Source organism: Helianthus annuus, chromosome 9, assembly GCF_002127325.2.
Source record: "Helianthus annuus cultivar XRQ/B chromosome 9, HanXRQr2.0-SUNRISE, whole genome shotgun sequence".
Classification (NCBI taxonomy): domain Eukaryota; kingdom Viridiplantae; phylum Streptophyta; class Magnoliopsida; order Asterales; family Asteraceae; genus Helianthus; species Helianthus annuus.
Genome location: NC_035441.2, coordinates 172,172,463 through 172,197,626, shown reverse-complemented (window position 1 = coordinate 172,197,626; position 25,164 = coordinate 172,172,463). Strand labels below are relative to the sequence as shown.

The 25,164-nt window shown below is 37.0% G+C and overlaps 1 protein-coding gene and 1 long non-coding RNA gene across 2 annotated transcripts; one reads left to right on the top strand and one right to left on the bottom strand.

The window, feature by feature from the left end:
• Positions 1-7,047: 7,047 nt before the first annotated feature.
• LOC110874943 lies at positions 7,048-7,427 on the bottom strand. The gene is made up of 3 exons (XR_002556372.2): positions 7,349-7,427; positions 7,178-7,233; positions 7,048-7,066 (listed from the first exon to the last, which is right to left on the bottom strand). It is a non-coding gene; the product is annotated as an uncharacterized LOC110874943 (long non-coding RNA).
• Positions 7,428-21,456: 14,029 nt separating this feature from the next.
• On the top strand, positions 21,457-23,256 carry LOC110879564 (aldehyde oxidase GLOX1). Its single transcript, XM_022128037.2, has one exon. The coding sequence runs from the start codon at positions 21,617-21,619 to the stop codon at positions 23,111-23,113; it is 1,497 nt and encodes a 498-aa protein (XP_021983729.1). The 5' UTR covers positions 21,457-21,616; the 3' UTR covers positions 23,114-23,256.
• Positions 23,257-25,164: the final 1,908 nt, after the last annotated feature.

The following is a 25,164-nucleotide window of genomic DNA, read 5'->3' as shown; positions in this document are numbered from 1 at the left end:
CTTTTAAGTTTTAACATACCTTTTGTTTTATTTTACTTTTTTAAAACTATAGTTCTTTTATCATTTATTTTTTGCTTTTAGTAATTCATTTTTTAATCATATTTCCATTATCAATTAATTTTAAATTTCTCTAATAATTTACGTTTGTTAATTTTTTCTAAAAACTTAGGTACGAGTTGTGTTTAATTATTTCTCTCTACATTCCGATATAAGTTTTATTAAAATGAAATTGTATTCAGAATATAGTATTTATTTGGTGACGTAAAACAGTATGATGATAAACTAAACCGATTCTGACGGGTTGCCTTTCAAAATAACATGCTTCAATTTCAAATAACGTTTGTTTTACATTGTCATTTGCTTTGTTTCGCCGCAACGCGCGACGTCAATGAACCTAGTAACAATTAGATTAGAATTCCTAAAAGTGGAGTGTTGAGATAAAATATAATAGCTTAAGAGACCTATATAAACAAGAGCTCAAGCAGATACTTATAGGGGTTTTCAAAATTGGATATCAGACAATTCAGAAATCTGAAATTTTTGGATACCTAATTTCACTATCCGAATCTGTATCCAAAATTGTAGGTCCACTCGGAGGATCAAGTTTACCTACAAGTGCGAAATCCAAGTGGGTATGCAACCAAGCAAAGAACACACAAAAATACAAGAACAGATTCACAGTTTAATGTTCACTTGTATATAAATTTCAGCAGAGTTTCAGTACACTGGTTACACAAGAAAAACTTCTCAACTCTCTGAAGTGTGTGCTCTCTTGTGTCTTGATATATCTGTCTGCAGTTCTGCTGCTTATATAGGCACATGGTCGACGAAAGATAAGCAGCCGACGAAACACTATGACGAGACATCATCAGCCGATGAAACTTGTTGCAGGTTTTTCGTCACTTATCACATTATGACGAAACATGTCTTTCTCCAAGGGTTTTTCGTCAACAGCAACAGGTTACAACTTTCGTCACATGTGTCTTCGTGATATATTGTTCCAAACATTCAAAGTACCATGAACTGTTGAAGTCTTCGTAGACTTCATGAAAAATGAATTTCAATTATACACATGTGACATCATCATGACATCATCATGATGATGTCATGGTGATGTTAGCTCGCGGCGTTTCGTACTTGGCGTGTTGAACTCTAGGGCGCACGACGGAGGAATGTCGTGACGTCGGTCTTGAGCCGAACCGAACCGAGTCGAATCGAACCGAGTCGAACCGAACCGAGCCGCTTCCACAAAACAAACTCCCCCTTGGATGCTGCTCGGGATGGTTCGATATTCACATGTTGTCGGATCTTCAGATGTCTTTACGTGTCACAAATAGGGAGTGTATCAACAGACTCCCCCTTGAATATTGCTTGTGACTTGTGAGCCTTTGATCTTCAAATCTTCAGATCCTTGTGGTGTTGGTGAGTGATCAGCTGCAATTCGATCATCTTGATCCTTTGATTTCATTCATGTCGTGTCTTCATTCCAAAGCTTGTCATTTAACACATTCTCTTCGCCTTTAGCTAGATTGGATGCCGCATCTGCACATACAAGAAAACTAAACGCTTAATGAGAACAACCGCTTGGAACATAGTCAACATAAACAAACGACACACATGAGACCAACTCTCAAACAAACACCGACCGACAACAATTTGAAAGTTTAAAAATTTGATCAACTTAGATTTTAACTTTCAAAAACTTGTTAACTTTCAACCGATTATGAAGGTGCAATTGTTTTCTGGCTTACAATCAGGCTTCAGGTGGTTAAGACTTAAGATCCAACATCGTACAATAAAAAATAAGATAGAAATAAAATCTTTTTGGCTTTTATAAAGTTTATATTAAAACACACCTAAAATCTTTTTGGTATTTTTGAATATTTCAAATTTAAAGACGGAAAGCAGTAAATAAATATATACAGAGATACAGAAACGAAAAGTAGTAAATAAATATTTACAGACAATCTTTTTGCGAGTTTTGAGGGTAAGAGAATCATATCAGTGTACGGTCACGCCAAAACGCTCTTGTTGTTCAGTTAGTTAGTATTAAGATAAGCATCCTATAACGACTATCGGTATTGTTGTCCACTTAAGCTTAACTTATCAGATGTACTCGCGATTAGGGGATACGTTAAGGTATAATTTATACTTACCGACCGATGTTCATCCACTCACGACACATTCCCGTATCAAGGTATGCACGAGAGTTCATCTTACTGGTGAGTATACCATTTATCATCTGTTTTCAACGTATATGATGTGAGATACTCACTTATTTTTGGATGAATACAAGCCCTATGTGATAAAATCACTTATTGATGAGGAACTTGATATTCAATGCATGAGGGCATAGGAGCAAGTCCGTGAACAGGTTAGTACCATCGTACAGACAAAGATATGAACTTGACTCCCGGATAACTCTGATATTTTATCACTTACTGATTGGGACATGTGATTGTTTATCACTTATTGAAGTCGAATGCATCATGTATTATATACATGTTTGTATGATATTTACACGTATGTATGGTATCATGGAAGATCTAGACTTGCATCCCCGTTGTTTTCGGTAAAGGAAACAACCATGATACCCAGATGATAAACAGCATATAGACCACGTATCTCAGAGCCTTGACAATCTATCAAATGAAATTTCGGTACCAAGACCATATGCCAATGAGCGGTTCCCACACAGTCTTCAGTCGATTTAGGTTTATATCCCCTGCACACACTTTAAAATGATTGTGAGCCTACCGAAACATCTTATGTAGAGCTGCTTATCGTTTTTCATTTTAGGTTCAAAGAGGTTTCAACAGACCACTGATGTACTATCATTTTCTCTTTTTCTCGCCAGGATACTCATTTTTGTTTTTCTATTGTTTTTGTGTTTTTGAAATTTTTCGATTTTTTTGTGTTTTTAAAATTTTTCAATGTTTTTGTATTTTTTGGTTTTACTCCCCCTAAAATGCAAAAAGTACGAAAAATTAGAAAACACAAATAAATATTTACAAAAATGATTTTTCGATGTTGGTTTTACTCTGGCTTGACCTTAATGCCGTTTACCATTAGTAAATAGTTAAATCTTGATTTGTCAAAAGCTTTGGTAAAAAGGTCGGCACGTTGGTCATCGGTGTGGATTTTCACAACATCGATAAGTTTTTTTTCATAACAGTCTCGTATGAAATGATACTTTATCTCGATGTGTTTTGTCTTTGAGTGCTGTACAGGATTATGAGTGATCTGTAAAGCAGCTGAATTATCAACATAAATAGGAGTAGTTAGGAATTCAAAACCGTAGTCGCGCATTTGCTGTTGAATCCACAGAACTTGGGAGCAACACCTTGAGGCAGCAATGTACTCAGCTTCACAGGTTGAAGTAGCTACACAGGTCTGCTTTTTACATTACCACGTGACTAGCTACACAGGTCTGTTAAAGAATGTACCTGATGTCATTATTGATATGAACATCCTATGATATCAATAATTTTAAGGGTTTTGCCCCAATAGTTTAAAAATAGCCATTTTCCTCCCTGATTTTTCTAACTTATCGTTATTTTGCTCCCCGCCTCTAACTCCATCCAAAAAATCCATTAATTAGAAGGGTATTTTGGTAATTTTATAGATAAAAAGCAAAGACATGTAAGTATTTTCATCAAAATAAACCTATAAGTTGTTTATTTACATGTATATAAGTAATTATTTTCTGATCCCCATCTTTCCAACCACTCTTTCTACCGACCACCACCATCCACAACCATCAACCACCACCCGCAACTACCACATGCTGACCACGACTATCGCGACTTTTAACTAAACGTTTTAATTGAGTTAGAGACAGAGAGTAAACTAACGAAATACCCCTACTTTTAATTGAACTTTTTAACTGAGTTAGAGACAAGGAGCAAACTGACGACAAACTCGAAAGATCAGGGAGGAAAATGGCTATTTTTAAACTATTGGGGCAAAACTGTTAAAATGACCAAACCACAGGGAGCGAAACGAAAGTTAACTATATATATATATATATAACCTAATGCATGCCATTTATAAAAAGGAATCAAGATTGATCATCCTTAGGCCGGAGGGTGTGGGGGCGCCACCCCTGCCAACTCAACCGCGATAGCGCCACCCCCCCCCCCCCCCACACCGAGCGGATTACGACGGGGCGCTATAGGCCCGGCTTCACCATGGTAGCGAGCTCCATTTGCATGATCGAGTGGGACCCACCTGATTTCATCCAATCAAATCCTTTTTTACACATGTGTAATCAAGTTGAAAATGTGTAATCCAGAAACAAATAAGTGGCAGTAAGCAACTCGCACATGTGTAAAACAAGCACTTAAACATGTGTAGTACAACTTAACACATGTAAAATAGAAATAAAAGATAGTGAACAGTTTCCTGGTGTTAGTGATGTATACAATGGGAACACCGTTGATATCTCAAAGTTGTTGCTGGTTTTTGACCCTCTTAGTTAATGGATGGAAAATATCAAATAATATGTTGAATGATAGCTAACTGTTTTGGCTTGTGGGCATTAACAGGTCACTATGGCTAACATACTCAAACTCTAATGTTGAATTGTTCCTTAAACTTTATTGTTAGACTACACACATAAGCAAAAATAGATTAACTACCCAAGACATGATCAAATCATCAAATTGTACCAAAAAAGACAAATAAGTAGTAATTGAACAAGCCAATTGATACCTAGAAATCATAGCACCCCAAACTCCTCAAGGTGCTTCGTCAAAAACCAATCTTGCACCTCAACATCCCCAATTTTAGCATACCATAAATCAAAAACGTCCACCATAATGCCTAGGCATTTCATCGAACACATAGCGTGCATCACCCATTTTACCAAACAAAGAACACATCATCATCAAACCATTACCCACAAATCCATGAAACACAAAACCCAATTTCTGAAATACATCATCATCATCATCATCATCATTTGTTTTAGGTTAATCCCTAACGTATGTTTTAGGTTAAATCGCTGAATCATTATATGAATCTCCATATGAATATATGATACATATCATATGTTCAGAACACACACTATACCACCATTAAAGGAATCAACAAGCAGATCAAAGTATATAAAACGATTGAAGAATTCAAACATACATAGGGATTGAAAAATTTGCAAAATCGAATGGTTGAATAAAAAATCGATTGAAGATACCTGAATATTTAATGGACGAAATCACAGAAGGAATCGATGAAGCTGAATTAGAAACAATCGTAGAATTCTAATTCTAAGAAAAAGGAATCAATACGATGTTTGATGTTCAATGTTCCCTGTTGAAATAATAGGAGATTGGTAGAATTACTCATTTAACCTTTTTATTAAAACATAAACGAAGATAAATGAGTGGATGAGATTTGTTCTCATAGTTCTCACAAAAGATGAGTGTTCTCATTTAAACTTTCCCGTATATATATATATATATATATATAGGACAAAGATCCGTTAGGAACCACCCTTTTTGATCCGGGGCGAGGTGGACCAAATTTTTTTTCATAAACGTAGATGCGTGTATTATAAACACATTTGTAAAAAAATTCAAAAAAAAAACGTCGTGTGTGTAGTTTTGAGCACCACAAGTTTGTGTTTTACGGGTACCGTAAATTTTACGGTACCCGTAAAACACAAACTTGTGGTGCTCAAAACTACACACACGACATTTTTTTTTGAATTTTTTTACAAATGTGTTTATAATAAACGCATCTACGTTTATGAAAAAAAATGTCCACCTCGCCCCGTATGGTATAGTTCTCACGGTTCTTACAACTGGAGGTGGTTTTCATTTTAGCGGTCCCCTATGTGTGTGTGTGTGTGTATATATATATATATATATAACCTCATGCATGCCCTTTTATAAAGGAATCAAGATTGATCATCCTTAGGCCGCCACCCCTGCCAACTCAGTCGCGATAGCGCTTGATGGCGCCACCCCCCCCACACACACCCCAAATGGATTACGACGGGGCGCTATAGGCCCGGCTTCACCATGGAAACGAGCTCCATTTGCATGATCGAGTGGGGCCCACCTGATTTCATCCAATCAAATCTTTTTTTAATTTTGTTTAAGAGAAAAATGCCCGGATAGTCCCTGTGGTTTTACCTTTTTTCACCTATAGTCCCCAACTTTCTAAAATTACTTGAATAGTCCCCAACTTTTCATTTTTTGTTCCCGGATAGTCCCTGGGTCTAACTTCAGTTTGTTTTCTCTGTTAAGAGGGTGTGAAATGACAAAAATACCCTTTCCTTAAAAAGGCCAAACCGCAGGGACTATCCGGGCATCTTCTTCATTTTTATTTATAAAACCCCACCACCACACTTCATCTTCAACCTCCACCCACCATCACCCTCCACCATCACCGCCACAGTCACCCTGTTCTCTGAAAAAAAGTAAAAAACCCATCCAACCATTATAAACCCTTGTTTCTGTTCATTTTGCAGAGCTGCTTCAAATCATATGTACATGATTCAATTGGTGGAGACCAATAGGGCTTTTATATTCATTAATATGAATCGACTAATCAAATTGTAATTGGCTTTTTTATCCACTATTTAAAGTTATAATCAGATGTGACAAATTTTGATTATTCAAGAAGAATTTAATAGACAAGATAACCAAAAAGATACATTTTTCATGGGGAAAAATAAAAAACTTTTTTGTTAAATGAGAGCAAGAGAATACCAAATTAGGTTATAAGAGGGTATGGAACCGATCAGATATCAACTGATTATCTGATATTGATTATCTAATTCCTTAATAATCAAAAATCAGAAACAGAGCCTGTTTATGCAAATCATATATTTTAAAACTATATTATTTCCCCTTAAAGTCTCTTAAACTTCTTGACAACTATTTTAACTGCATAGTTCATCTATTTAATGTTGTCTGCAAATCATATATTAATAAAATATACGATTCTTAGGAACTAAAAACTTCAATTAGATTAAAACACGAACAAAGGGATAGTCGGCCCGATTCGAGATAGGCAATCTCTGATTACAAGGTGTAGAAGCCATGTCTGGGCAGGGTCCCTGAAACAGAAAAGACAGAAACAATTAAAGGTCGAATATTTAAATCATTCGTATCTCTAAACTGCATTTTCACAAGGTAGTTAAATACGCAATAAAATGATTTCCACTTACAAAGCAGATTGCTGTTGGTTAAGCTGAGGTAGAAGCTGCTGTAAAGACATCATTTGCTGTAGAAATGAATTGCAAATAGTTAGGTAAAGGTCATGGTCAACTCGGAGTTTTCATCAATCGAACTATACCATGTAAAATGTCACCCGCTCACACAAAAGGTTATATATATACGTGCATCATCTGAGGTGAAGTTAACTGACGAAGTACTTCTGGATTCTGCATCATCTCTCTTAACTGAGGGTGGTGATGGTGGAGGGTGGAGGAGGTTGAAGATGAAGTGTGGTGGTGGGGTTTTATAAATAAAAATAAAGAAGATGCCCGGATAGTCCCTGTGGTTTGGCCTTTTTAAGGAAAGGGTATTTTTGTCATTTCACACCCTTTTAACAGAAAAAATAAACTGAAGTTAGACCCAGGGACTATCCGGGAACAAAAAACAAAAAGTTGGGGACTATTCAAGTAATTTTAGAAAGTTAGGGCCTAAAGGTGAAAATAGGCGAAACCACAGGGACTATCCGAGCATTTTTCTCTTTGTTTAATATGAGGCTTTATCCAACACCCTACAAGTTAAAGGAGGACGTTATAAAGCCCCCTGGCTGACGTGGATCCTAGGTGACACTGACGTGTCCTGATAAAGCCCCTAAGGGTTTCATCCCACACCCTCAAGCCTTATTAGGTAGTTGCTGGTAATTTGGTGGTGTTTGACATTCGGAATAGGTTGCTTCCTTTTTTTTTATTCTAACTGTTTGCTTGTAATAATTTAATAGAAAAAGAAATCTATACGTATACTTGTTGATACATTATTTGTGGACGTGACTCGCGCAACGAGACTTGGTTGATGACCCGACTTTCCTCCGTCATATACATCAAAAGCAAGAACAGGCCAAACAATCAAAAGAACATGAACATTAGTCCATGGGCTGAATGCAAGACGATGAAACAAGGAATCAATGATTGGGCTTACACTGTTTGGCGAAACACCCTTTGGGCCCAAGCCCAACATTGATGAAACATATGTATAGTTGACGAAACAGGTTTGTTTCGTCAACCTCAATTGTGTTTCATCAAATGTGTTTCATCAAGTGTGTTTCACCAAGATTTGTTTCACCAAGACCTGTTTCGCCAAGAGTCTGTTTCGTGGTGTATGTTGCTAAAAATAGTCTGATATCACATAGAACAGATAGAGCACATAGTTGAGAGCACACACACACACACGAGAGTTTGAGAGAGTTTGCAAAATACATTTGTAAACATTGCTTTGTAACTGAACCTTTCATACGTATTAATACAGAGGTGTTAATCGGTGAATATTGTGTGTCGCGTATTTGCGTGTTCTATCTCGGTTTGCCTTTCCGGTTGGATTCCGCACAACCGGGTTGGTTTGTACACAAGGATTAGGCGACTAGATCCTCCTAGCCGGACCTACAAGTGGTATCAGAGCCTTGGCTCTTCTCCTTGTTAAAACCGAGTGTTTTTCGGGTGTGTTTCGGGTGTTTGAAGTTTTTATTTTTCTTGAAAAATCTGGTCAAATCTTCAAATATCTTGTGTTTTTGCTTGGTGTTTTGTTAAAAACCTTGTTGTTTATCATGTACTCATGTTAGTTGTTGGTTTTTATTAAACATTTTAGCAAAAATCGCGTGTTCAGAAAGTTTCGTTTCACCGAAAATTCATAGTGTTCTTGCAATCTTCATAGTGTTCTTCAAAAGTTACACTTTTTGATCCTTGAAAAATTGTTTGGAAAGTGGTTTGTGCATTGAGAATTGTTAACAGATTAAAATAATCAAAGCCTTACCTGTTTGGTGAAACAGGCATGTCCTGAGGCCGAAAGGAGTGTCTGCTGTGTCAGAACAGGATAAGGGTTGAAAAGTTTACCAACCACTGACAACTTTCTCGGCGAAACAAACATTCAACGAAACACAAATTCATTTCGTCAAAACATGTTTGACGAAACATAAGGTGGGTTTCGTCAACAATTTGGGGCTTAAACAATTTGGGCCCTGTTTCGTCAAGGTGTAGGCCCAAAAGAAAATAATTCCCCTGTTTCGTCAATTGTGTAGACCAAACAGAGAATTCTGTTTCGCCGATTCCTTAGTGGGCTTGTTTCTTCAAATATAAGGCCCATATAATACGTTTCGTCAAATTAAAAAATTATATATTCAGTTTCGTCAAGTGGGATTCTTGATTCAAAAGTGAATTACTTTAGTTCGGGCCTTGTTTCGTGAATTATTAAAGCCCAAAGGACTTTGTTTTGTTTAGTAAAAATCAAAAGGCCCACATAACCATTCCATTTTCGTCAACGACCAAGTTCTTAAAATTTGTTTCGTTGACTCTCAATCGTAAAGCCCAAGAGAAAATAATTAATTTGTTTCGCCAAGCCCATAAAGGATTTTTCTGTTCGTCATTATAAGTTGGGCCCTGTTTCGTCATCACAAGTGTTTAAAATCAGTTTCGTAAAAATACCATAGTCTAAGTCTGTTTTCGTAGAAACTTGTTTCGTCAAAACACTTGGAATCTTTAAACAGAAGGCTTGCATTTGTGATTTAACGGTTTGATTTGAGTGTGATTTTCAGGTATTCGTTTTTCATATCAAACATGAATCCAAGTTGGTGGGGTACTCCGGCTCCGGATGGGGAAAAGTATAGAAATACAAGTTCATCTCCCTCATGGTGGGGTACTCCAGCTCCGGATGGGGGAAAGTATAGAAATACTAGTTTATCTCCCTCATGGGCCGAATCTCCCGTATCGACATCTTCACAAGCCAATGCCATATCAACCGGTCAATGGGCATTCGTATCAAATCAAACTCCTAGCATTCAAAGTATCTTATTGAGCGAGAGTGAAACCGGAAGTTTGAATCGACCTCCAAAGTTGATGCACTTAAATGAATATCCAGGATGGGCAGAGAGGTTCAACACATACGTGCTTGGGCAAAATACAGAATTGTGGTTACGTTTCACCACATATTTCGATCAAGCGATAGAGGTTGCCGCTTCATCTGCCGCTACGTTTGCCGATCTTCCAGAAGATCAAAAGAAGACGTATGATCTGGAAAAGAAAGCATACGCCATTCTTACTCAGGTGTTAAGCAAAGATATCTACCATCAGTTTGTCAGTTTCAAGACAACGAAGAAATTATGGGACGCGTTGAAGACCAGAGGGGTAGGGAATGAAGCAACACATCAATTGCGACACGATCTACTAAAGAAAGAATTCGATGGCTTCACGTGTATGGATAAAGAATCTTTGGGAGACATGACAAGTCGGTTTAATCATTTTCTTACTGAGTTGGGTAATTTTGGGGTAGTAACAACTCCAGCAGAGGTGGTGAAGAAGTTTGCTGATGCGTTGCCTCCCCAATGGAATAGTTTCTTGGAGATTTTGAAGTATAACGGGGTTTTGGCTACTACAAACATCAACGACTTCGTGCAGCTTTTAGAGAACAAGGATCAGGAGGAAACCTTAAAAGCAAAAAGAGTTCCAGTGCCACAAAATCCTGAAATGTATTATGGAACTTCCAGTACTTCTTCTGCAAGACCTATTGTGCCACACAATCCTGAAATGTATTATGGAACTTCGAGTACTTCTTCTGCAAAATCCATTGTGCCATGCAATCCTGAGATGTATTATGGAACTTCCAGTTCTTCGTCTGCAAGACCCGGTTCACATGCTCCACTTCAAACGGCGTTTGTCACAAGCACCGACTTGTATGGCAATCAGATACAAGTTCATGTTAAGCCAGCTCCCACCACAGACTTGTATGGGAATCCACTTCCTGCTCAACAACAGGCATGTTATGGAAGTACATCATCTGCTGGTCAGCAATCTAAGCCAAATACAGTACGGCTCGACACTTCAAGCTTTTCAAAGGTCGGTGTGGAAGTAGCAAAGGAACACATGGAGCTGCTTAACACCTTAGTGAGCGCGTACTGTGGGTTAGTGGAAGGTCAGATTGGGAACATTAATCTGACACAGGAAGACTATCAGCAGATTGACAAGGAAGAGATGGAGATGATGGACATCAAGTGGGCCTTTGCTAGTGCTGTGAGGAGGGCAAAGGATTTCATGGAGAGAATGGGCAGAACCAGCTTGGAAAGCAAGAAAGACACCAAGTATGGGTTTGATAAACAAGCAGTGAAGTGCTTCAACTGTGGTGAACGGGGTCACTTCAAAAGGGAATGTACAAGGTCGGCACAGCATGCGAACCAGAATCCCTTCAGAAATCAAGGCAACCAGCAGAACCAGAACAGGAACAATGAGCGTACATTGATACCTGTCAACAACCAGAGTCAAGCAGGACCATCAAATGCCAACCAGGAACTTGTGGTTCAAGTAGATGAAGGTTGTGACTGGCCAATCCAGCTAAGTGGTGATGCTCCAGATGGAACACCATGTTTTGCTGAAGTTGTTAAGGATTTAACTCACACCAGTGGTGGAGAATCTTCCGCCAATGGTGGTGAATCTTCTGAGGATGAAGACTCTTCTGGTTACAGCAGAAGTTCTGATGAAGAATCCTCGAGTTCAGGCGATGATAATGTGGGTGAGACATCTAGTGCGTCAGTTGATGCAGATATCGATGAGCTTTTGGATGAAGCTGCAGCAGGAACTGATAGAAGATCTATTTTGGTGGATCAAGCTGCTTATTCTTCGTCTTCTCTCCATTCAGCTTTTATGGCTAATGTCGACAGTTCATCAAGTCAGGTATGTGTCGATGAACCCACTGCTGTTATCTGTGATAATTGTGATAATTTGAGTGCTAAATGTGCTGATTTAGAGGCAAACATGTCTGAGTTGCAAGGCAAACATGATGCTTTACAAGCTAGTTTGTTTGACTTGCAAGACAAACATGTTACATTGAATGATAAGTGGTGTGAGTTGCAAAGCAAACACGAGACTTTGCAAGAGAAATATGGTGTGACATTTATCCACAACCAGAAGTTGACCGTGGATCTTTCAAAGTGCACTGAAGCCAACATGTTTTATGAAAACCATGAGAAAGAGTTTAAATCGGTAATTGAGAAATTAAAGAAAGATAAAACCGAGTTAACAAAAATGGTTTCCAGAAAACAAACTGATATTAATTTGTATATAACTCGCCTCGAGATAATGCAAAAAGAGATGGCTTGTGTGAGAACCGAAAGTGAGGCAATCCAACTTAAGCTAGACAGTTATTTGAGCTCTAGCTATGTGTTGGATCACATCATTGACGTTCAGAAAGAAAAACGGGATGTCACATGCATAGGTTACAAGAAATGAACACCACCTGTGAGACACAATTATGATGCAATGCCTGACGAGGAAGACAGAACTTTCTTTGAACCATCTGTTCCTCTAGATGTTAAAGAATTTGCAACAGGACTCGGATACAAGAAAGAAGTATCATCCGATTCAGATGTGTCAGCAGATACATGTGTGTCTTCTGCTGAACTGAATCAGGATCCTCAAGTCATTATTGAGGATGCTGATTCTTCTGATGATGAATCTGATAATGCTATCCCAGCAAAGTCTGATGCGGTAATCAAAGATGAGGACATACCTCTTGAGAATTACATTTGTATGTGATCCTCCTGCAAAAACCCGCTAAGACTGTTGCAATCGAGTCCTTGTCTGAAAAAGAGTCGGAGAGTGTGAACTTGCTGTACACTCTTGTTGGTGATGATAAGATTTATTCAGACAAAGATTTTCCTATTAAGAATGTTAATCAATCTTTAATAAGTAAAGTCTTTGAAAATTCAACAAGTAAGTTTTTGGGAAAGACAAGATCACGTGTTACAGTAACACAATGTCCTCCTATTCCAAAGGCTGAAGTTCGAAAACAATTTGGCAATCAGAAATTACCAACAGTGCAAAAACAGCAAAATCATACCAAACCCAAAGGAAAATCACCGGCTCAAGCTCAAAAGAAGCCGAATCAGAAAAAGAACAAGGATGTGAACTTTGTGAAATCTAACGGAACGGACAAAATCGAAACCTTTGAGAACAAATCTAACTTAGATTTTGTTAAACAAGCAACTGTGTTGAAAAGAAATGAATCAAACAGTTCGAAACCTAGTACCTCGGGATCACAAAGTTCATCATCATCAGCAAGACGATCACATGATACTTCGGGGTTTGTTGAACGAAGATCATGTTTTGAGTGTGGAACATTTGGACATGTAATTCGAAATTGTCCATACCTTCATAAACAAAAAGGAAAAGTTGATGTTCCCCGTGACCAAACTGACCGTAAGCGATCTGTTTCTGTAAAACAAGATCCCCGTCTTGTAAAAGAAAGGGAAAAGAAACACAAACGCCAACAGGTCAAGAAAATTGAAAAGGCGATTAAAACCGATGTGGTTAACAAAACATCTGTTTCTGTAAAACCAGACAATTCAAAAACTTCTGACAACCATGAAGTTAAAATTTTAAAGAACAACACCGGTAAAACAAAACAGACCTGGAAACCAAAAACGGTTACTGAATCAGGGGGACCATCACAATTCACAAATCATCAAAGAAAAGAAGTTATTGTTGTTGATGAAAATGGAAGACCCAAGACCACAATGGTTTGGGTCCCCCTCTCCAACTAATCTCTGAATGAGTGTGCAGGATGTTCCAGGAGGAACTATTGATAGTCTTAGGATTGTTGATAGTGGAGCGTCCATGCACAAGATTGGCGACATAAGGCTCCGAAATATTGTTATATCTAGGAAAATGTTGTTGCCATTGATGGAGAGAGAGAGGAAAGAAAAAGAAAAAGAAGAAGAATATGTTGGTGAAAGAATGTGGTTGAATGAAGTTGCAAAATTCGACCAGATGAAAAATGTGCCAAAATTTGGTTGTTATGGTTTTTGATCGGGTCCTCTGGAAAGCTTCCAATGAAATATGTGCGGATGCCTTGGCATGGATTGAACAACCGCACACTACTTCTCAAAGAGAAAGACAAAGGCCTTCGCTGGTGCAATGTGTAAGACCAGCCGGACCCGGAGGTTTTTGATCGTGTTGCTGTGAAGAGATTTTTCAGTAGCTACAAAATCGACTTTGAAGTCCACACCGGGTGGATATCCAGTTTGGGAGAGTGCTCAGATTCCTTGCAATGCATGAAGCAGTTGCAGGATACGGTTTTTAAATTTCTAATCTCTCCTATACTTGTTGATTTTTAAGCTGCTTTATGAATTATTGTCATCTCATACAGCACTCTTTGACCTGACATGTTGAACTTTAATATCACCTCACACGTGATCGTTTCAATATGAAACTCATCAATGTTGTTAAGGTCCACACTGATGACCAACGTGCCGACCTTTTTACCAAAGCATTTGACAAATCAAGATTTGACTTTTTATTATTGGTAAACGGCATTAAGGTCAAGCAAGAGTAAAACCAACATCGGAAAATCATTTTTGTAAATATCTTTGTGTTTTAAATTTGTCTTAGTTTATTGATTTTAAGGGGGAGTAAATCAAAATTTGAAAATCCAAAAACATCGAAAAATTTGAAAAACACAAAAAACAATAGAAAATCAAAAATGAGTTTCCTGGCGAGAAAAAGAGAAAATGATAGTACATCAGTGGTCTATCCAAACCTCTTTAAACCTTAAATGAAAAACGATAAGTAGCTCTATATAAGATGTATCGGTAGGCTCACAATCAGTTTTAAAGTGTGCAGGGTGATATAAATCTTAAATCGACTGAAGACCAGGTGGGAACCATTCATTGGCATATGGTCTTAGTACCGAAATTTCGTTTGATAGATTGCCGAGGTTCTGAGATATTCGGTCTTTATGCTGCTTATCATCTGGGTATCATGGTTGTATCTTTTACCGAAAAATAACGAGGACGCAAGTCTAGATCTTCCATGATACTATACATACGTGTACATATTGCATTCGACCTCAATAAGTGATTAACAATCACATGTCCAAACAAATAAGTGATAAAATATCACATTTATCCGGGAGTCAAGTTCGTCTCTCTGCTGTACGAAAGTACTGACCTGTTTACGGACTTGCTCCTGTGCCCTCATGCATATGAAAATCAAGTTCCTCATCAATAAGTGATTCTATCACAAAGGGCTTGTTTTCAAATCAAAATAAGTGAGAATCTCACATCATATACGGTCAAACAGATGATAATCGGTATACTCACCGGTAAGATGAACCCTCGTGCATACCTTGATACGGGAATGTGTTGTGATGTGGATGAACACCGGTCGGTAAGTATAAATCATACCTTAACGTATCCCCTCGCCATGATTACATCTGATAAGTTGAGTTTATGTGGACAACAATACCGATAATTGTTATAGGATGCTTATCTTAATATTAACTAATTGAACAACAAGAGCGTTTTGGCATGACCGTACACTGATATGATTCTCTTACCCTCGAAACTCGCAAAAAGAATGTATGTAAATATTTATTTACTGCTTTCAGTCTTTACATTTCGAAATATTCAAAAATACCAAAAAGATTTTAGGTGTGTTTTAATATAAACTTTATAAAAGCCAAAAAGATTTTATTTCTATTTTATTTTCGATCGTACGATGTTGGAGCTCGAGTCTTCGTTACCTAAAACCTGAACGAAAACCGAATTGACTAAATCTTCATAAACGGTCGAAATTTGCAAGTTTTTGAAAGTTGATAACTGAAATTGACAAATTTATTAAACTTTCAAGCTGTCGAACGGTGTTTGATTGAAACATGGTCATACGTGTGTCATTTGTTTATGCTAACTATATTCCAAGCAGTTGTTCTCATTACGCGTTTAGATTTCTTGCATGTGCAAATTCTAAAGGCAAGGAGAACATGGTCGATGGCAAGCTTTGGAATGAAGACACGACGTGAAGGCACTCAAAAGATGAAGATGATCGAGTTGCCGCTGACCATCATCAACACCACAAGGATCTCAAGCACTGAAGATCAAGTCTTTCACGAGCATAACTCAAGGGGGAACTTACGTTAAGGGGGAGTTTGTCAACACACTTCCTACATGATACGGGGAGTTTGTTGATACACTTTCTGCTTTCAAAGACGTGAAGACTTTCAAGATCCTCCGACATAAAAGACATGAAAGGCGAATCTCGCGAGTAGTGTCCAAGGGGGAGTTTGTTGATACATTATTTGTGGACGTGACTCGCGCAACGAGACTTGGTTGATGACCCGACTTTCCTCCGTCATATACATCAAAAGCAAGAACAGGCCAAACAATCAAAAGAACATGAACATTAGTCCATGGGCTGAATGCAAGACGATGAAACAAGGAATCAATGATTGGGCTTACACTGTTTGGCGAAACACCCTTTGGGCCCAAGCCCAACATTGATGAAACATATGTATAGTTGACGAAACAAGTCTGTTTCGTCAACCTCAATTGTGTTTCATCAAATGTGTTTCACCAAGAGCTGTTTCACCAAGACCTGTTTCGCCAAGAGTCTGTTTCGTGGTGTATGTTGCTATAAATAGTCTGATATCACATAGAACAGATAGAGCACATAGTTGAGAGCACACACACACACGAGAGTTTGAGAGAGTTTGCAAAATACATTTGTAAACATTGCTTTGTAACTGAACCTTTCATACGTATTAATACAGAGGTGTTAATCGGTGAATATTGTGTGTCGTGTATTTGCGTGTTCTATCTCGGTTTGCCTTTCCGGTTGGATTCCGCACAACCGGGTTGGTTTGTACACAAGGATTAGGCGACTAGATCCTCCTAGCCGGACCTACAATACTTGGTCCATAGAACAACATTAAAATTTAGGTTGCTTCCTCCCGCCAATGATTAGATGTAGTTCTAGCTCCAATTAATCAATTCCGATCGTTAAAAACACTATCATTTTTTTATTATATTTCTCATTCCTTGCATTGTGTCTATGAACAACCACGTACCTAGCATACTTCGTTTCCTTTTTCATTTCTTTTTCTTTCTTGTATCCAAGTCTGTCGCATACTAATCTCTAATTTTTGTTAACGTCTTAACGTTTAAAATCCTCAAAAAGTAAGTTCAAAATAAAAACTAATGAATCAATAATAGTAAAATCAAAACTCAAAACCATCCCAAATACTAAAAATTTTAAAAAGAAAATGGGGTTGCAAACATTATTATGTATGACCGGATATGACATTTGTATGAGATATATTAATAATAAGTTATAAGTTTGTGTTTTTTTTTCGGGTCCAAATATTATTCCAAACGAAAAAGGGCAATTACAAAGTTTGTGTTCTTGATAATTTTTTGTCACAAAATGATCGATGATAATATAAATGGGGATAATCTTGATGAGTACTGTATAGATGTATATAGATGCATGTACGTGGTTTTTTGTTTAGAAAATGATTGCAAATATATGACCTTACGGAAATTTCTTAGTTGTGTTGGTCTTCTTAAATACACAACACCTTTAACAGTTCACATTTTTTATATATAACGCCTTAAACAGTTCATATTTTTTAAGCTAGCTACGAGATGCGTATATTTTAAGATTTTTAGAGTAAAATCCCCCGAGAAATTAATTTCAACTCAACGTACGAGAGATATCCTTAAGTTTCTGAATGAGAAAAGGCCCTATTATTGGTTTGTTTACATACAAGGTATAAGACATGAGAACGAAGAATATTTGTATACATTGTATAAGTATAATGTATTTTAGATGAAAATTTGTAAATACACATTATATATTAAAACAAATGTAACACAAAGCATTAATACAACTAACAATTTGCTTGATTAAAACTATTATTATTATTACTAGTTTTTTTTTTTGGACTTTGCGCGTTGCGGCGAAAAACCGAGCAAATGATAAGGTAAAACAAACGTAATTTGAAATAAAGCATGTTGTTTAGAAAGTCAAACCATTAAAACGGTTTAGCTTATCATCATACTGTTTTATAATACCAAATAAATACGTTATTTTGAGTACAACTTCGTTTTTAACAAAACTTATAACGGGATGTCGAGATAAAAAATAAGCACAACTACATACTAAATTTTTTAGAAAAAAGTTATAAACATAAATTATTAAAAAAATATCAAATTAATTGATAAATTAATATTTGATCTAAAAAAAGAAAATAAAGAATTATTAAAAAAAAGGTAAAGAAAATATATGATTTTAAAAAAAGGAAGAAAAAAAAAGATAAAAAAATGAAGAACAACCACGTACTTAAGTTTTTAGAAAAAAGGTTATAAACGTAAATTATTAAAGAAATATCAAATTAATTGATACATTAATATATGTTTTAAAAAAAGAATTATTAAAAAATGGTATAGAAAATATATGATTTTAAACAAAGGAAGAAAATAAAAATATGTTATTAAAAGTAAATATAACAATAAACTATTATAATATATTAAATAAAAACAATAACAAAAAGCTATATATTATTATAAAAATAAAGTTACTATTCATCATAGTTCATTAACAATATGTTCTAAAAAAAGAATTATTAAAAAATGGTAAAGAAAATATATGATTTAAAACAAAGGAAGAAAATAAAAATGTGTTATTAAAAGTAAATATAACAATAAACTATTATAATATATTAAATAAAAACAATAACAATAATATATTAAATAAAAACAATAACAAAAAGCTATATATTATTATAAAAATAAAGTTATTATTCATCATAGTTTATCAACAATATATATATATATAATTATTATTATTATTATTATTATTATTATTATTATTATTATTATTATTATTATTATTATTATTTGGTATAAAAAAAGTACTTTCCACGAGATATAAAGATGATATTAAAACGCGGGATACCAAGGTAGTGTTTTGTATAAAGGAATGAGTGGTGGAATGGAATGGACCATTGTGAGGGAATGAAAAAAAGAGTGTTTGGTTGGTCGATGGAATAGAATCGTCCATTCCAAAATGCATTTCATTCCCTCAAAATCATTCATTCCGTCTCCCTTGTTTTTTTTTCCATTTCATTCCCTCTTCATCTTTCATTATCAACACCACAACCCACCAACGTTACTACCACCACCACCCACCACCACCACCATCATCATCCGCCGCCGTCACCCACCTCCGCCGCCACCCGCCACTGCCGCTGCCACCACCTACCGCCACCACCCACCTCCGTCCCCGCCACCCACCGTCGTCACTGCCACCTTCGATCATCGCCGCCACCATTGCCATTGCGACCTCCAATCACCACCACCATCGCCACCGCCGCCACCTACCTCCACCGTCATCCACCACCACCACCACCGCCAATCACCGCCGCCGCCACAACTGACACCTAGCACCACGCACCATCATCGCTCATCACTGACCACCGCCATCTAATTTTATTCCTTCGTCTTTTTTCTCATACCAAACAACAAAAGGTAATTGTTCATTCCATTTGCACATGGTAACCAAACAAGACATGAAATGCTAATGATCAATTCCATTACCGCATCCATTCCAATCATTCTATTCCCCCGTCTATTCCATTACCCCATACCAAACAGACCCTAAGACATAAAATAATCATAAAGTGAAAGTTTAAAATTTAATTTTCTATCATTCTAACCTAAAAACCAATCATCTCTTTCCCTTCAATGTAGCCACTGTTTAACCTGATAACCGACACATCATATTATATCTTTTAATTTTTGAATCTTATTAAATTTTATTATTTTCGTTAAATTGACCACTAAGCCACGACGAGAGGGTTCTCTCTAGTATATAATAATATATGTGGATCCCAACAGTTTTATTAAGATGTTTGATTTGTTTGTTCCAGTTTTATTAATCCCCTGTGCGATTAAGTGGGAAATCAATTTCCAACGATGTGAGTTTGGTTCATTACGGTAATGACACTCTGTATAATTATGAAAAGAAAAAAATAAAGAAATAAAGTCGTTAAACTTCAGAGTATAAAAATTTTATGATCATTTTAAAAATGTTTAAACTTAAATATTCTTGTCACAAAAACACAAAAGAAAAGAAAACATTATACTAAAGTAAAAACCGTTAATGAAATCTATACTCAAGCTGATGTTTAAGTGTTTAACTTATAGAAGTACTAACATATTATTTATGTTAGCGTTCCATATCAAATTATTTATAATTCAAGGTGTTTAAATTACATGGTTTACCTTATGTTTTTTTAATGATAATTACCAATAGTTATCCATTATATATTGGCTTTTTAATATGTGTAAATTTATTTCAAAATTATTGCATTTTTTTAATTTCATAGAAAAAACCGACATTTTCTTGATTAAGCAATAGTTATCCATTATATATTGGCTTTTTAATATGTGTAAATTTATTTCAAAATTATTGCATTTTTTTTTAATTTCAAAGAAAAAACCGACATTTTCTTGATTATGGGTGATTTAACTTAAGTAATTTTTGTTTGAGATTTATCATCTTTAACTTATGTAAAATATTTTATTTGTTCAACCCATGTAATACATGGGTCTATAACCTAGTATAATAATATATGTGGATCCCAACAGTTTTATTAAGATGTTTGATTTGTTCCAGTTATTACAACAGTAATTAATCATTGACTCGATTTATCAAACAAAAAGTTTAATTATATGGTATGTACTTCCTCTTCAAGGGGTTAGTTCTTTGCATCTAGAGCAAATGAGGGTTTTAAACTAATTAATATATAAAATAGAATGGATAAAAGAATCAGTTGATTAATGGAATGTCAAACACTACCAGACATCATAACTACTCTTGTGATTATTATGCTGCATGTACGTGTTTTCTTTCAGTGATTGGGGTTTATTCTAGATATCTAGAGGATCCAAATTGTAGATCCCGTTAATGTTAGTAAATCCATGAAAGGACAGAATTGACAAACATTTAAAGTTCTATAAAGACAAGAAAATTTGTTGCTAAATCTCCAAATTGTTTCTCAAGGATACAAGTCACCAAGTAATAATCAAACTTCGAGAACAAGCTGTCCTCATAGATATAACTATAAATCCCAAACATTAAGCCTTGAGAACTGATAAGATTGATCAACATCCCTCATAGATATAACAGTAAATTCTAAACTTTAAGACTTGAGAACTAATAAGATTGATGAACATGAGAATGAAGCAAGATAACATAAAGGATCCACATCTAATTTTCTATTCTATTGTTAAAATATTAAGACAAGATATTTCATTGTTGTTACATGATTGAATGGAATTTATATAATATTGAGGTTGACTAATTAAAGGATTTTTAAATTCAGACCACAATTTCTAAAATTAACGGTGTCTCACTTCGTCCACTACTATTTAATCCACCATCACCACATTCAAAACCACCACAACCAAAGCAAACACTAAGAAGAGCACACAAAATCAATCTAATGGCTCTTTCTACTTACATTCCGGCCTATCATCATCTCCTCTTTCTCTTTCTCATTTTCCTCCATGCCCAGCCCTGTCCAGCCGCAGGTCAGGTGGATCTTGGTCCATCCTCCTGCCAAGCATAGGCATCTCCGCCATGCACATGCAACTACTTCCCAACGATCGTGTGGTCATGTATGACCGCACTGACTTTGGAACATCAAATATCTCTCTTCCAGAAGGCAAATGCCGTCCCAACTCAACTGACTGCTCCGCGCATTCTGTCGAGTACGATGTTGCATTGAATTCCGTCCGCCCACTCATGGTGCTCACAAACGTGTGGTGTTCCTCAGGAACTTTAATGCGAGATGGAAGCTTAGTCCAAACCGGTGGTTTTGATGATGGTTATCGTGTTGTCCGAACTTACAAATCATGTGATACATGCGATTGGCAAGAGAAGCCAAATGGCTTGAGTAAATCAAGATGGTACGCAAGCAATCATTTATTGCCTGATGGAAGGCAAATCATCATTGGTGGCCGTAAAGCGTTTAACTATGAGTTCTATCCGAAAATGTCTACAAGTGAGAGCACTCCTAGTTTGCCTTTTTTGGTTGAAACAAATGATCCTCAAGCTGAGAATAACTTATATCCATTTGTATTTCTCTTTCCTGATGGCAATCTCTTCATTTTTGCCAACAATCGTGCTATTTTGTTTGACTACTCAAAGAACCTTGTTCTGAAGACATACCCAACAATGCCCGGTGGTCAACCACGGAGTTACCCAAGCACGGGATCCGCGGTACTACTCCCTTTACGGATAAAAGGTGAAACCGTAAATGAGGTTGAAGTGTTGGTTTGTGGAGGTGCACCAAAAGGAGCATTTGCTAATGCGAATAAGGGGATATTTGATGGGGCATTGGACACTTGCGGGCGGATCAAAATATCTGACCCTAACCCCCAATGGTTCATGGAGACCATGCCTCTGGCTCGCGTCATGGGTGACATGTTGTTGCTACCCAATGGCCATGTTTTGATCATCAATGGAGCATCAGCAGGGGTTGCCGGGTGGGAACTTGGGAGGAACCCAGTTCTAAGCCCAGTAGCATACCGACCTGATAACCAAGTAGGCTCTCGATTTGAGGTGCAAAATCCAAGCACCATTCCTAGAGTTTACCATTCCACAACAGTTCTTTTACGAGACGGACGTGTTCTTGTTGGTGGAAGTAATCCTCATGATAAATATGAATTTTCAAACGTCCTTTACCCAACTGAACTTAGCTTGGAGACGTTCTCTCCTTCTTACTTGGATTCAAACTCTTCTGGATTACGCCCGAAAATAATCTTGCCTGTAACAAACAGTAGAATCCGATATGGCAAACAATTGGTTGTTGTGTTTACTGTTTCGGGCGTTGTGGATCTAAGCTCCGTCTCTGTAACAATGGTGGCACCTTCATTCAACACACATTCCTTTTCAATGAACCAAAGGTTGCTGGTACTCGATGGTGGAGCTGCTTCCAAGATTATTGGGAGGTCAAGATACCAGGTTGTTGTAAGGGCTCCACCCTCTGGTAACATTGCTCCGGCAGGGAACTATCTTATGTTTGTGGTTCACAAAGAGATCCCGAGTCCTGGCATTTGGGTTCAAATGCAATGAAAATTCTTCAGGACGTTATCACTAGTGTTTTGGTGTGGTCGTCATATTTTATTTTATCTCATTTATTTAAGGGATTTGTAAATTGTAATATGTAAACATGATGCTCGGTTTGATTAAATGATTATATACGTCCTTTTCAGGTACTGTTTGAGTTTTCATTCATATAAAGTTTTCTAGTGTTGCTCTCAATCAAAGAACCCTTACAGTAGTTCTTTATTAGATCCTAGTTAAACTATATGTAAACCGATCTTAGTCAGTCAAAGAAGTGTTACGCCGTTAACTGATTTCTTCCTCACCGTAGGAGCCAGAGAGTTTAGGGTAACAGATCTTAGTAAGTTAAAGATCCTAGTTAAACTATATCTGTAAACTAGTGATGGCGTTCAGCATGGTTCAGACGGGTTCAGGCGGGGTCTAGTATGGCAAAAATCACCAACAGGATTCAAACTCAAGACCTCTGGGATGTAAGCGAGAGTCTTAAACAGCTGAGCCACCCAAGTTCTTGTAAAAACCACAGTCTTCAATTATTTTATTTACACAATTCACTTGTTCATCACCCTCCCCCTCCTCATCTTTTACTCAAAAACAGAAGGTACTAAGGAACACTCTAAAAGTATTTCTGTGACAGGACCCTCAGCGTGCGTCAGATCAAATTTTCACTCCATTTTCGGGGAGTTCGTGCGCTTAGTGTTTTGAGACCGCTTAGTGTTTTGAGACCAATTGAGTATTTATGATTAACTATTGTTAAGCAAAATATTTAATTGTTATAAGTTAGAGGGTTATTATTGTAACTAGTAGAATATATATAAACCTCTTTGTATTCAATATTGAAATCATGAATAGAATTATGAGTTGATATGGTATCAGAGCCTATCAACTTGTAAACCCTAAACAACCCCAACAATAATAGCTGCCGTAACATTCTTTCTTTGAAGGTTCAAATATTGCCGTCAACTGTTGATTTGCCTGCCGTGTCAACTGTTGATTTGCCGTCCAATTATATATTGCCTCCCAATTAAATATTGCCCCCACTATGCTGTAACATTCTTTTGAAGGTCCAATTAAATATTGTAAATAATCCCTCAAAGGAAGAATAATATCTCCTTTGCCATCGACGAACCAATGAACCATCAGCCAACCATCGACTTGCAGGTATCAAAATCACTATTTTACTCATCATGACAACGATTATTGCTTTTAGTATTCAAGAACGTGTATCTCATAATTCCTACAAGTTTGCATTCAATCTTACACCAAACAATTATGGCTACTGGAAAGCCATGACGGAACCGTTTTTAAAGGCCAATGGATTATATTGTTATGTTGACAACACGTTATCTTACCCGGAAGAGAAAATTACAACCGGGAATGCTACTACTACAAACCCTAATTTTACAAACTGGATTGCTAATGATGCACATGTCCGCATGATCATTATATCCACCGTTTCCGAGTCTTCGTTTCAACACATCCAAGGAGACACGGCTCAGGAAATGTGGTTAAGTCTAGCACGTGCATATGCTCCTTCGAATTCATCTCATGAGTTCACACTAAAAACGCAGCTTTTAAAGATTTCATATGCAATGGCTCTTGCAAATATTGGTGAACCCGTCAAAGACAAAGATCTCGTCATGCTTACTATAGCCGGTTTACGTGAGGAATACCATGGTTTGAAAAGCAACCTTCTTGCCCGCTCCCCACCGGTTCAATTTAACGAGCTTCATAGCCTGATTGGTGATCATGAATATATCACTCGGTCCACTATTTCTTCATCATCGGCCTCTCCACAAGTCTTCAATGTTACCACTGCCGCAACAACTACTTCTCAGGCCCCCGATTTGGCCTCGATTCAGCAGCAGATTACCAACCTTCAACTTTTGGCAAACCAACTTGCTTCCACAACTCAACCGTCGGCATCACCATCAGCTCCTCAGGCAAACTATGCTAATCGGTCTGTTTCTTCAAGACCGACCCGTGGATGCGGTCGGGGCCGTGCGTTTTCTCGCGGGGGCTGTGGTCGTGGTGGTTTACAAGGCTCTCGCCAGTTTGCTTAG

Coding starts and splice junctions, on each gene's coding strand:
- LOC110879564 (XM_022128037.2), top strand. CDS start 21,617: ATGCACATGCAACTACTTCCCAACGATCGTGTGGTCATGTATGACCGC.